The 14268-nt window shown below is 48.6% G+C and overlaps 1 protein-coding gene across 20 annotated transcripts in view; it reads right to left on the bottom strand.

Annotated features, from left to right (window-relative positions):
* LOC126987850 (uncharacterized) overlaps positions 1-13492 on the bottom strand; it is a 122452-nt gene extending 108960 nt beyond the window's left edge. For 6 of the 20 annotated variants that reach the window (XM_050845285.1, XM_050845287.1, XM_050845288.1 and 3 more), the window contains exons 1-4: positions 7744-13426; positions 4337-5892; positions 2270-2509; positions 765-1151 (exon numbers count right to left, since the gene is read on the bottom strand). In XM_050845285.1, coding sequence (XP_050701242.1) covers positions 765-1151; positions 2270-2509; positions 4337-5892; positions 7744-13159 — 7599 coding nt within the window. In that variant the 5' untranslated portion in view covers positions 13160-13426. Of the gene's footprint in view, positions 1-764; positions 1152-2269; positions 2510-4336; positions 5893-7743 lie in introns of all 20 variants that reach the window. The other 14 variants (XM_050845290.1, XM_050845296.1, XM_050845297.1 and 11 more) reach the window with 6 other exon arrangements.
* Between the last annotated feature and the right edge of the window lie 776 nt (positions 13493-14268).

The following is a 14268-nucleotide window of genomic DNA, read 5'->3' as shown; positions in this document are numbered from 1 at the left end:
GAGAAAAGAATAAGGGTAGCTGTAATAACAATGATTAAAAAGAAAACGGTAATAATAAGTTAAAACAGGAGTGCCATTGCCGTAGAGTTTCTCCCCACTGCCATCCACCACACGATATATTTTAGCTACTCCACGACGCCTAGCAATCAACGAGTTACCAAAACCACTTACACGAAATACTCAGCAGACACCCACAACAACTTCATCTTCATCATCAGAACCCAACAACATCAACAAGAGGTTTTAGTCTCCAACGTATGATCAAAGAGCGCGCGATCACGGACGCGAACATGAGTCATTCAGTCAATAGAAAGAGGATGGAAGGAAGGAAGGAAAGATCGTAACCAACCAACCTTCGCTTATGAGATGACGGGAAATGCTGAGCTGACAATGAAGTAAATAAATAAATATATAAACTTAAAGTACCTGAAATAAACGACGTGGTAGGTGTTATAAAACCTGAAATATAAAACCATACACAACAAATAATAAATACAATACGTAGATGAATAGAATGAAGCAGTCGTACCTAAAAATGGAACGATGTAAAGTGAATTTGGACCTGGAAAAGAAAATGGGTAATAGATGGCCAGCTCGGGTCAGGCCAGGTTGACGAAGATGGATAAAGAAAACGGGGACTAGAAACACGAGCTGAAAAACAAAATAGTGATATTTCCTTTCCCTGTTCTATCTTGGCAGCCACAGAGCCAGTCTATTAAAACTATTTCTCTTCCTATCTCGTTTCTCCCTTCTCCTTCTCTTACCTTGTTCTCCTTCTCCGAATCCCTCTTCTTCTTTTTCTTCTTTCTCCTCTCTCCGTCCTCGGTGTCCCTGTGCTTCTTCTTCTTCTTCTTCTCCGTGATCTCCTCCGTTACACCGTTTTCCTTCTCCTCCTCTTCCACCGCCTCCTTCTTCTTCTTCTTCTCTACTTCTTCCTTCTTTTCGATCTTCTTGGCAGCTTCTTCCTTCACGTCGATCTTTTTCTTCTCGACGGATTCCTCGATCTTCTTGGTCTTTGCTTTATCGGTCTCCTCAACGACCTCCTTCTTCTCCTTCTTCTCGACCTTCCCAACGCCGTTCTCCGTCCGAGTCGTGGTGGTGGTAGTGGTCGTAGTCGTCCTCTTCTTGAACCTCAGTCCCTTAGCGCCCTTCTGCAAAGCCCAAGCCAAGGTTGGTGTTAGCTGGGTTTCGGTGAAGGAATGCTCCGATGTTCGCCTACTTGTAAGTCTGCTAACTAAAGGCAGTAAGAATGTCAAGTGTCAAGAATGTCAAGGTAAGATAAGAATGTCAAGAGTTGCCCGTCATTACCAACAGAGGTCAAATACTGTCATCGGGTTTGGTCTGGCTACGGACGGTGTTTCAGTACTGGTCTATTTCAAGTCAAAACAGCGAACTTAAAAGAAAATGATAGTTTAAGAAAAAAAAACTTAATAACCTAAATTGATAGGCAAATGAAAACTACAGAAACTGTAAAGACAAAAAATTATTATATACTAAAACTTGAATAACTCAGTTTGTTAAACTAAGGAAAAAAGTCCCCCACATGTTCCACGAAAAGGTCTGGCCTTATAACTGAATCAAATGAAAACTATATTACTGCAAGAGCCCAAAAGATATAAAATGCAACAAAAAACTAAAGTACTTGGAGAAAAATAAAACCAAACAAGCAAGTTAAAATTTTGTCAAAACAAATCACGAAATATTTGAAGCTAAGTTATATAATGTGTGTGTGTGTGTGTGTGTGTGTGTGTGTGTGTGTGTGTGTGTGAACTGGAATAATCTACTTCATGCAAAATCTAAATAAGTCGTTGGTAATTCACTAATATCAGCACCATTACTGCTAAAGGAAGAAAAAAAAGAGTAAAATATGGAGAGAAGAAATATGAATAAACAGAAATAAAAAATGTAATGAGAAAGAGTAAATAAGTAAGAAAAGAAACTTTTGAAAAGAGAGAAATTTGAAAGACAAGTGACGAAAATGATGAAAAGAAAGATAAAATTTATTTAATGAAAGAAAAAAAAAGAGAGAAAAAGGACAAAAAATAAAGGGAAAGCGCCGAGAGCGTAAGAGAAGAAACTAAGGGAAAAAAAAAAAAAAGAAGAGCAAGATAAAAAAAGGAAAGCAAGCCAAAGGAAAACAGAGGAATTTTTTTTTAATGAGAAACAGAATAACCTACCACTTGCTAACCACCTTTCAGTTCACACTAACAATACCATCACTAAAACAACCAACTAACAAACAAGTAACATCCAAACCAACACAACACACCGAAGAGTTAATGGCATCATCGCCGTCTGAACCAAGAAAGTGACCCTCCTCCTCCTCCTCCTCCTCCTCGTTCATCATCTCCTGGGTCTCCTCTTCCTCTTTCTCCTCCTCCTTGACTTCGGTGTCGTTCTCTTCCTGGTAGTCGTACACGGGGTCAGGGCGACGACGAGGTACAAAGTCATCGTCGTCGTTCTTGCTGCCCCAAAAGTTATCCTCGTCTTCATCCATTTGAGGCTCCATCTGCTGGTCGTACGTGGAGGGTCGTGGAGGGAAGCGGTGGTGGGGGGTAGGAGAGTTAGTAAACACGACAACAACACGACACCACCAACACCACCTACCTGTCTGAATTATCTTGTAACACACCTGCCTTATCTTACCTTTTAGTAGACTTATCTTACCTTCACTGTCTTGTGCTGCAGTGCATTGGGTCTATGTTCGCCAAAGTGCACGCATTATTCCAATTAGTACTCATTATCAAAGGCAAGAACTAGTTTGATATATTGAGCTGAGGTTAAGAAGGATAGAACTGAGGTAAAGAAAACATTGGCCGAGATTACATAAAAAGAAGGTTAAAGTAAAGAAAAGAGGTTGAGTTGAGGTAGTAAATATGAACTGAGGGAAAGGAAAAAATTAAGCTGAGTTTAAAATAATCAAATGAAGAGAAAAAATTAAACTGTGGTAAAAAAATTAACAAGTAAAAAAAAAAAAGAGCTGAGGTAAAAGAAAATGCTCTGACGTGAAAAATATTAAACTAAATAAAGAAAAATGAGCTGAGGTAAAGAGGAGCTGAGGTTAAGTAAATGAGCTCAGGTAAAAACAACCGAGCTGAGCTGAAAACAAATGATCTAAGAAAAGGAATAACCACCGTCAGAACGAAAACTGATAAACATTAAAAATTCAGACAAAGTAGTTCATTTATACACCGCAGATCACTGGGGGACTTTCAGAGGTGCTTCTATATACACCTGGAGGGCAGCACCTGTACTTGTCTGGTCTGTCGCTCGACTCAACTCCAGACAGAGGGACAGACCGCCAAGACAAGTGCTGCCTGTTACTTACATAGAAAAACAACTTTGAAAGTCCCTCGTTTTCCACCGTAGCCCTCTCTGCAGTGCGTACAAATTGGAATGATGCGTGAAATATGGCGAAAACAGCCTGCTTATTATATCTTCCTTTTCCTCCTCCTTCTCCTTCTCTTTCTTTTTCTTCTCTTTGTTAGGACAGGTTATAGTACAATTAAGGCGTTGCATATTTTAGCATTAATATTATGATTTTATATTGAATAAATATTTACTTTTATTTTCTTTGAATTATTTATAATATTAAGCGGCTCAAGGCATCACACTGAAATCATAGCTTATGTGAATAGGTGCTCTGGGTAAAATAAAAACACAGCTAATCCATCTTAAATTAAATAAAGTTATAAGCAACCTGCAGCAAAAGGTAAAGTAACACATAAACAATAATATCAACAACCATAAAATGATGATAAAGAAATACAATAAAACACTGGGTTAAAAGAAATTAAATAAATAATATATATACTAAACCAAAGAAAAATTACAATAAAACAACAGCAGAAAGATAACGTAATATGAAATAAACATAACTTTTACCATAAATAATAGAGTAATAATATGAGATGACATGCAGAAAAGTCAACCATGTATGTTACGTATCAGAAAATATACTTGTGCATAATATGTGGTGTGAGGGAAGGCAAACGAAAGGACGTGCGGGTACAGCGTGAGAACATTGACAAACCAAAGACATAAAAAATATAACCAAGGATGCAGAATAACAAGCTAAGGCAAAAACTTTGAAAGAGGAAAGGGGAAAAATAATGACTAAGGATGCATGAATAAAGAGCTATAACACACTGGGTGCAACGAAACATTCAGATTACTAAGTTTACTCTGCATACGTCGTGACAGGATGGAAAGAAAAAGAATGAGTTTTAAGGGTGACTAAAGCAGAAGCAGAACAGGTCGATATTTAAGTCTAGGGTTTGGTGAATTCTGATTTGAAGCTGTTGTTAGAAGCGTCATCACAACTACTACTACTTACGTTAGCACCATTTTGGAGGGGGGACTTGACGGGACCACTAACACCATCACCAACACCTCTACTGCAGGCCGTCGTGGTGGTAGAGACTGCATCAACACCACCACTACCCACAACATCAACAACACCGACACCACCACAGTCATCACGGGCAGCATTAGGAGGGACACCATCACACACGCTGTTAGTACCACTGGGAGGGAGGGCGCCTTGGGGTGAAGGGTCCAGGAGGGGGTCGTCCTGACCCTGGGGGGAGGAACTAGTGGTTGGGGATGGGGAGGCCGGGTCATCAGGGAGGGTTGATGGGGAGGAGTCAGCTGTGACTTCGTTCGGCCTCAGACTTGATAGATGGTCTGTGTTTGAAGTGATCAAGTTGCCTGCCGCCGCCACGCCACTCTCCGCCTCCCCGTTAGTGTGTTCCTGCGGGGGAGTGTCAAGCAGAGTGCTACTATCTTGTGGGGTCATGTCTATCAGTGTACCACTGTCTCCAAGGGGTGTTTCAATGTCCAGCAATGACATATTGCCCTGTGTGGCGGCACTTTCTTGACTCTGTTGGGGAGTTCCCTGTGACTCGCCCTGGAAACTGACAGGAACGAGCGGACTATTTATTAAAGTGGCACTACCTTCCGTGGCCTGCAGGGGAATACTGTTCTGCAGGAGGATGCTTTCCAGTAAGGCACTGTCCTGAATACTGTCCTGGGGTGGATCAATGTCCAAGAGAGTGGTTGTGTCCTGGAAAGCAACAGTGTCCAGCAGTGAGGCAGTGTCTTGGGCAGTGGCAGTGTCCTGGGAAGCAGCTCCCGCCTCGAGGGAAGTGAGGGAGTCTGGGGTAGAGCTCCTGGTTACCTCCTGGGACAGGTGGGACAGCTCAGAACGTGTCTCCGAGGCGATGGTCAGGCTGGATTCAGATATTCTGAGCAGCGGCTGGGCGGCGGCCTCGATGTCGTCCCTTGTAGCCAGGAGCAGACCCTCGACCTCCAGGGACGAGGACATCTTCCCGGCGTCTTTTATTAGGAAGTGGTCGTCTTTGATGTTGTTCTGTGCGGTGGGTGAACTTTCCTGGGTGAGTGTGGTCGTGGTGGGCTCCGGAGAGCAGTGGGACGACGCAGGTAGGTCTGAGGACGACTCAAGGGAATCCATGTCCAGGTTGCTGAGGTCGTCCAGCTTTGTGGGGGAGAGCACGTCGATGCCACTCTCGGTGTCGGCCTTGGCCAGGGGATCGTTGAGGTCGTGCAGGGAGTCTAGCTCCAACAGAGAGTCGAGGCTGAGACCCGTGGTGGTGGCGGGGGGGGCGGGGGCGGGGATAAGGGTGGCCTCGATGGAGTCACAGCTGAGGAGGGAGGAAGGATCGGGGGAGGCGGGGGGCTCCAGGGAGTCTGGTTGACACAGGCGAACGTTAAGTTCTGCCTCGATTAGTTCCTGAAGGGAGGGGGAGGCGTCCTTGGGGGAGGCACTGGCGGCCGTCAGGTTAGTGTTGACAGTAAACTCGAGTGAGTCGGCGTCCACCTGGACATTACTTACGGCGGCGTCCGTTGTCCCTACGTCGGCCATGGCGGACCCTGCAACAAGACAACACTGTTAATGAACCTGTCATAGGATTAGGCTGTGTGTGTTAGTTTGGTCCCTGCAGCAAAGAGGAACACTTTTACTTAGACTGTTAGGTAAGGCTATGTTATTTTGGATACAACAACGCAAGGCTGCTTCCACTACTGAGACTCTTAGGTATAGGATGCATGTGTTACTGTAACCCCTGAAATACAAAGAATTACTGTGCTACACAACATAACAACAACTGATTGGCTCTCTGTTCAATACCATAACACAAAGCAGCCCTGCTACTGGCACTGATATGTCTCCCACTGTTATTGTACATGTGTAACAAAAAGAATGGGCCAAGAAACTAGCAAGGAATACGTAGACTAATAAAACACGCAGAATATTCATACAAAAATAATACTGACTATAAATAAGTTGATATAAGACGTGGAAGCCACACAGATGAGGATGAAGATGATGATGATGCGGAAGAGGAGAGGGTGGGAAGAGGAGGAGGGGATAGTGATGGAGGATGAGAAATGATGAATATGACAAGAGGAGGTGGAGATAGTGGTGGTTAGTCGTTTGTGGCGGTGGTGCAGATGTGAAGGTGGTAGTGGTGTTGGTGTTGGTAGTGATACAAGTAGGTAGAGGTGGTGTTACAGTGCTGGTATTAACGATGATAAGTAACGGTAGAGGCGATGGTAATGATGATGGTGGTGGTGGTGAGTGTGATGACATACGTAGTGACGGTGTATGGTTAGAGGAGGTGATGGTAATGTTAATAGTGGTGTTAAAATGGTGGTAGTGGTTATGATAATGGTGATGGTTAGTATGCATGGTAGTTAATGGTGGTGGTGATGATAAGGGTAGCGGTACAGGGCCGTCCACCTCCATCACCACCACCCTCTCGACACCCACGCTAGCTTGGCACCGCGGCACCCTCCCCCACCTGTGCCACGTGCCAAAACACCGTCACCGCGAGGAGAAGTTGGCACCGACCCCCTGCCACGGCGTGTGTGTGTGTGTGTGTGTGTGTGTGTGTGTGTGTGTGTGTGTGTGTGTGTGTGAGAGAGAGAGAGAGAGAGAGAGAGAGAGAGAGAGAGAGAGAGAGAGAGAGAGTGTGTGTGTGTGTGTGTGTGTGTGTGTGTGTGTGTGTGTGTGTGTGTGTGTGTGTGTGTGTGTGTGTGTGTGTGTGTTTCGACTGCCGTCACCGTAAATTTAAAATATATTACTACTACTACTACTACTACTACTACTACTACTACTACTACTACTACTACTATATTACTGCTACTACCGCTGTTACTGTTTCCTTTCCTCCATAACGACTTTTTTTCTCTTTCTTCTTTCCTTCCTTCCTACTCCCCCTCCCCCCCTCTTCTTTATTTTCTTTCTTATCCTTTCTTGCCATGTTTTCTCTCCCATATCCCTATACTCCCCTTCCCTTCTCTATCTCTACCTCGACTCTTATTCCATCCTCTTCCTTCTGCCCTCCTTCCTTCACTCCTTCATTCATCCACTCATTCATTCATCCATTCACTCATCTCTTTCTCTCCGGTCCTCTTTTTCGCCTAATCTCCTAATCGCCATCCATTACGTCTTTTCCCAATCAAATATCTGAACATCTCTCCTCCCGAAATTGACCTCTCTTTCGGCCACCTCTTTGGATTCTTTTTAGGAGCAGAGAGTAGCGGGCTTTTTTTTTATATTATTGTTTCCTTTTTTGTGTGACCTTGAGTTGTCTCCTTTGTTGTAAAAAAAAAAATTCCCTCGTTCTTTTTCACTTTTCATCTCTACTTCAATTCCTTTCCTTCACCATTGATCATCTCCTCCTCCTCCTCCTTCTCCTCCTTCTAACGTTTTCTACTTACCCTTCTCTTCGTTGCATTCTCCTTTTGTTGGTTCTTTCTCTGTTTTCCGCGATGGCGTTAAATTTCGCTCTTCTTTCATCTTCATTTTCTGTTTGTCTATCCTTTCACTCTTCTCTTTCCGCTCCAACACTTCCTTGTGGCTTTTGTCTTTCGGTTTATTTTCCTCTTTTATTTGCCTTTTCTGTTCTCCGTTCATCGTTTCCTCATTCCGTTCCTCCTCCTCCTCCTTCCCCTCTTCTACCTGTTCCTTCTTCCTCCTCTTCCTTTCATCTTCCTCATTAATCATATGCTTTCCGCACGTCACTTTCCCTTCTGTCTCGCTCTTCTCCTTCTTCTTCTCCTCCGTCTTTTTTCTGTTCTTGTCATCTTCCCCACATGTCACTTTCCCTTCTGTCTGGATGCCTTTGCCCTCCACCTCCTCCTCCTCCTCCTCCTTTATCTTTCCTCCCAACCGCTGTACTTCCTCATTCCTTCCTAAGTCCTCCTCTCTCTCTGCATCCTTCCTTTCGTCAATCCCTTCGGAGTCCCTTTCTTGTATAGCATCTTTCTTCTCATCTTCAAAACATTCCACTTGTTTACTGTTTCCCTCATCCTTTAGTTTCTCTTCTCTTAAATATATTGTCTTTCCGCTTATTTCATCTTCTCTGCCATCACTCCTCTCGTTCTTCTCTTGTTCCTCTACGGCATGTGATTGTTTCGTTTCCTCACTCATTTCCTTGTTCTCCTCTTTTTCTTCTGGGTTTGTTGTCTCCTCATTTCTTAAATCTTTACCCACTTCATTCTTTCCCTCGTTCTTTTCTTTCTCTTCTTCGAGTCGTGTCCTTTCTCTCTCCTCTTCGGCCACTTCGTCGTCCTCGGCCAGTTCCCAGGGTGAGGCGCGATCCCTCGAGGCGGAGACACACGCCCTCTCCTCGTTGCTCCACCTCAGCCAGAAGTCATCCTCGTCCTCGCCGCTCTTCATTTTCTCCCTCTCAAACACGGTGACTATTTCAGGGTCCTCCTCGTCCTCCTCCACGATGATTTCAAGGACAGGGGAGATTGGGAAGTCTTTCTCGGCAGTGTCTTTGGAGGATACTGAGGTGGCTTCTTTTTCCTCCTTTTCCTTTTCCTCCTCATCCTCCACTTCCTCTTGCATATCCATGTCGGCGTTTTCTGTTCGTTTCGACTCTATTTTCTCGTCACCGATCTGATTTTTGTGTGTGTTTGCTTTCTCCTCGTCTTCAGAGCTGTCGTCAGTGGGTGGCTTGTAAGATTTGATGATTTTGGCGAAAAGGTGTTCAAGCTCACTCTTTGGGTCCATGAATTCTGTACTTCCTCCTCCCTCTACTTCTTTTACATCCTGCTGCATACGAATGGCCTTCATGGCAGTCTTCTCCGAGTCTCCCTTCCCTCCGTGGCGAGCCTCCGGCTTCAAAGTCCAGCGCCTAAGGTCCTTGGTAGCTGGATCCTTCATTTTTGAGCCACCGGGACCCAACGCTTCAGTCTCACCGTCCTTCCTCCAGCGGCTCCTTTCCTGTATCTTCCTTTCCCTCATCTGCTCCCTGGCCCTCTGCAGCATCGCCTGCGTCATCACGTAACCTTCCGCCGTACAGAAGGAGGCGTTCAAGGACCCGCCAAGGCCGCCGCCTCCGTCAAACTTCCGGCGATTGGGGTCATTCATGTGTTTTTTGTCCAGGGATTCAGGGGTTTCCTTTTTCCTTTTGGTTCCAAGGCCGCCGAAGTGAAAAAACTTCTTGTTGGTGGCTTCGGCGGAAGAGTCTTCGGGGGTAGTTTCTCTGTCGCTTTTCTTCGGGAAGGGGAAAAGCTTCTTCTTGGATTTCGTGTCTTCTTCAGGAATGTCTGGCTCCGTGTTCACCCCTTCGTCAACCATCTTGGCGGCGGTGGTGCTGGTGCTGGCTGTGGCGGCGGCGGTGGCAGTCTGAGGCAGGGATGAGGCGGCAGCTGACAGGTCAGATACCATAACATATTCGCCTTCCATCTCCCCTTCGTCCTCGTCCTCTTCTTCCTCCTCTTCTTCCTCTTCATCCTCATCCTCATCCTCATACTCGTACTCGTCGTCGTAGTCCTCGTCGTAGTCGTACCCCTCTTCGGCCACGCGCAGTGCGTCCTCCTCCAGCTGACTGAGGAACTTGTTCTTGACGTACTCGCGGTACTCCTCCTCACTAGCAAACTGATGCTCCTCCTCCTCGTCGCCACCCTCCTGCAGCATCCGTTCCTCCTCCTCCGTCAGGGTGTGCGGCATGGACAGGTAGTCCTCAAGGCCCACGTCTTCCCGCTCCCAAGGCTGCTGCGCCGCCTCCTCTTTCTCCCGCTCTAAGTCCTGTAGCTCACGGATCTCCTGCTCCGTCAGGCCGGCGGGCATGTCCAGAAACCGTTCCAGGCCTGCGCTCTCCGCCTGCCGCACGCGCTCCTGTTCACGCACAGCCTCCTCCAATTCCTTCTGCTCCTGCTCCGTCAGTCCCACTGGCATGGGCATGAACTTGTCCACAGCGAGGTCCTTTCCGTCTTCACTCTCGACCAGGTATCGTTGCAGCTCCTCTTCCTCATCCGTCGTGAGGGCCGCGGGCATTTTCATGTATTTAGCCAAAGCGGGGTCACCCGCCGCCGCCTCGCTAGTCCTGGTGGCCTCGAAGTCCTCGTTGAGACGATGAGCCTGACGCTTTCTGCGTGGCGGCGGCCGCACCAGCAGGTCCTGAACCTCGGTGAGGGCGTCGTCCTCTTCGGGCACTGTGGGCAGCGGCACGGGACTCTCCGGCAGCTCCTGCAGGTCTACTTCATCCACAAACACCTCCAAGTCCTCTTCCATCGTCTCTGCGGCATCCTCCACCACGTCCACTTCCATAGCATCTTCCACGTCCTCCTCCATCATGTCAACAGCGGCGGGGACAGACAAGGGTACCGCCTCAGAGGCCTGGCCCAGCGACCCCCAAATGTCCTCTGTCCACCCACCGGCGTCCACCACAGGCACCTCCTCGGCCTCCATGTGCTCCTCCTCTACCATGGCCTCGTCCTTATTCTCCGAGGCCTTTACGCCCTCAAAGTGAGAGTCCTCGTCCACTTGTATTACCTCCACGGTGTCGGGAGGCTCCGCGGCAGCCACTGCTTCACCCAATGACCCTTCCTCCTCAGTCTCCTCGCCCTTCATGTTCCCTTCAGATACATCAGTATCTGCCTCCTCTTTCTTCTCTTCTTCCTCGACCACCTCATTCGCCTCCTCTGTTGGCCCTACGCTGACTTCAGTCCCTACAGCCTCTTCACTTTCCTCCACGACCTTGTACTCAGATTCACTCTTTGCTTCTTCTTCGTCTTCTTCCACGCTCGCCTCCGTCATCACCTTGACTTCCAATGCCTCTTTTTCGTTTTCCCTTGACGACGACTCTTCTCCCTTCTCTACTATATTTTTTTCCACTGTCGTTTCCTCCGGTGCCTCTGTAGGTAATGGTGCCGGTGTTTGTGCCTCAGTCGACTCTTGTTCCTTCATCACGACGTCTTCATTGCGTTCTTCGAGCTCAATGAGGCTCGGCTCCACTACTGCCGGCGTCGGTTCTTCCATTATAACACATGGCTTCTCCTCTTCTTCGGCCTCTTTAATGACCGGCTGAACTGGAGTCTCTTCAACTGGGAGCTCTTCTTCCTTCACAACCTTCTCCTCAAATTGTTGTTCCTCGTGGGTCACGTCAGGTTGCTCCGAAGTCTCTTCCTCTACTTTCATTTCTTCACAAGGTGGTTGGATGCTTTCCTCTTCACGGTCAGTAACTACTTCTTCCGTCATCTCTAATGTTTTTTCAACCACTACTTCTGCGTCTTCTTTCTTTATTTCCTCGACTCTCTCCTCTTTCGCAGCGTCGCTTGGCTGTTCCTCCGTCACATCTGGTTGTACGTCCACGTGTTGGGCCGTCACTGCCTCGACGGTCTCCTGGGATGCCTCAGGAAGCACGACGTCGGCTGCCTGAACGCAAGTCGCTTCAAGGTCTAACTTCTCCGAGACTTCAAGAGTGGGTTCCATCAAGTCTTTATCTTCCAGTTCTTCGTTAGCAAAGCCATTCTGTTGGGTGGCGGGGACTTCCATTGTCTCTGCATTCTCTGCTTCATCGGCTTCTTTTGGCTCGGAGTCCAAGGTCACAGCAGCGCGTTCTAACTCAGAGGCTTCGGAAGCATCGTTCCGGATGCGTCGGTCGTCCTCACTTTCCTCGTCCTCGATCAAAATAAAAATCCGGTTCTCGTTGCCGGTGGACGCGATCCCCTCCAGCAGCTCACCACCGTCTTCGATATCCCTCGCCTCCTCGCTCTCTTCTATGCCTTTGCCCTCTTCGACGACCTTCTCCGGCTCGTGAACTGGTTTGATTTGGTCTTCAACTTCTTTGACTTGACTCGAGTCCTCGTCCTCCTCGTCTAAACGCTGAAGGTACTCCTCAAGCCGACGACCCACCTTGGCAGAGAACTCTTCCTCTGGCGACACCGCCTCCGGCTCCTCGAACTTGGCGGCGTAGCGCTCCACGATCTCCTCGGCGGTGCCGACGTACTCCGGCGCCTCCTCCTCCTCGTCCTCTTCAGCCGCTTTGTCGATCTCCCTGTCACACTCTTCAGGGACGTACTTCGCCAGCAAAGTCTTCCATACTTCGTCCTTGTGGCCTTTCTCTCCGTCGGCTTCTTCCTTCTCTCTTCCTTTTTCTCGTTCCTCCGTCCTCGGGAGAGCATCGGCATCGTCAGGCTTACGAGGGATTTGTTTGATGCCGACTTGCGCTGAGGCCAAGGGCGGCGAGGGGTGGTGGCGGGGCGGCAGCGGGGTGGCGGTTGGGGGTTGTGCCAACAAGTTCTCAATGCCTGGGTAACGCGTCAACCCACCTGGCCTCTCCAGGCACCCACGCCAGCCCCCAGCCTCCTCGTCCTCCTCCTCCTCCTCCTCTGCTTCCTCAGCCACGGAAGGGACGGTCTGGCGGGGATCGTCAGTTCGTGCTTTGATCTCCTGCTTAGGTCCCTCCACCGTCTGTATTCGCTGATCCTCGCGTGACGCCAGGAAGGTGATGAAGATGAGCCAGACCCACATGACTGTTTCCCTCACACGTCGCCGCCAGAACGACGGGAACACCCATTCCGGCACCAGCCGTTCCTCGGGACCCCGTCGCGGCAAACGCCACTTCCTCGTGCGCGCCCACTGCCACAGGTCAACCGCACCCTGGCCAGCCCGCACCCTCGCCTGCTGCCACACCTCGGACTGTTGCCACTCGTAAGCCCTCCCGCGTGCCCATTGCCACGTGTCGTTCGCGTTCCACTGGTCAGCCCTCGTGCGCGCCCACTGCCACAGGTCGTTCGGGTGCCACTGGTGCCACTGCTCGGTGTCTGGGATCCACTCGGCGCACCACTCCGGCAGGTGGGCCGTCACTGTGCCGAACCATTCTTTGGCCCTGTCCACCATGATTATTTTCTACCTCGAGTAATACCCACCAACAGCCTCTTTGACAACTCTCCTTTTTATGACCGTCGGGCGTCCGTCGTGACACACGTACGAAAATGAACGAAAAACTCGCTGCGTCACTCCTGGCACATAAGCAAAAAACAAGTCACCCCACAACGACACAGGTCATGCGGGTCACAGGTCAGTGTGCCCCTAGTCGGCAGGCGTGGCGAGGCGGCCTGCGAGCGGCGGCGGCACGGCGTCCACTGGCGGACGGCAGCCAAGCACCAGCCAGCCAGCCAACCTCCCTCACCAGCCTCCCTCAGCCCAGGTACCGCACACCCCCTTCATCCCTCCTTCCCTCCACCAGTTCAAAATAGCACGTGGCACTCTGCTGCGGCACCCTCACTCCCTCCTGCCCACCCTTTCTCCCTCCCAGATATCGGCGGTCCCTCCACCCCTCCTTCCCTCCATTCACTCTACCCCTCCCAGTAACATCAAATCACCTTCCTTCCACCCCTTCAGCGTTCCTTTCAAAATATCGCTACAACTCTTCTCATTCCTTACTCTCTACCAGATATCGGCGATTCCTCCATTCCTCCCTACCTCTACTACTTCACTCCTCCCCTACAAGATAAAATATAAGACCGTAGAGGTTTGCAATTGTCACATACAGATCAGCTCCAAACACCATCTATCCTTTCTTTCCATAAATCTATCTCACTTTTCCTTGAACTTATCTGTCGTGTTGGCACGCACCACATGGCCGTCAAACCCATTCCACTCATATCTACAGCTCCCCCGTCCTTTTTATCCCCCCTTCCTCCTTCCCGCTCTCTCTGTCCACTTGTAATCATTAAGACATTCTTCTCTATCTTACCATCCCTACCTGCCTCCTTCTGTTCACCCATCTCTCTCTTCGTCTTCCACTCCTCCTTCCGCCCCACCATTCCTCTTCCTCCCAGACATCTGCTGCGATAACCTTGACCCATCCATCAATCCAGACTTTCAGGTATTGATTTCTTCTTCATAATCCTTCCTCACAGTTTTTTTTTTTTTTTCATTCTCATGTTTTAAATTTTCCGTGTTCCCTCAACCATCTATTCCTCTATTGTAGCCTCTGTCTAGTG

The sequence above is a fragment of the Eriocheir sinensis genome, chromosome 66 (assembly GCF_024679095.1).
Source record: "Eriocheir sinensis breed Jianghai 21 chromosome 66, ASM2467909v1, whole genome shotgun sequence".
NCBI classification, from domain to species: domain Eukaryota; kingdom Metazoa; phylum Arthropoda; class Malacostraca; order Decapoda; family Varunidae; genus Eriocheir; species Eriocheir sinensis.
The sequence above is the reverse complement of the archived record's forward strand: the minus strand, read 5'-3'. Positions and strand labels throughout refer to the sequence as shown.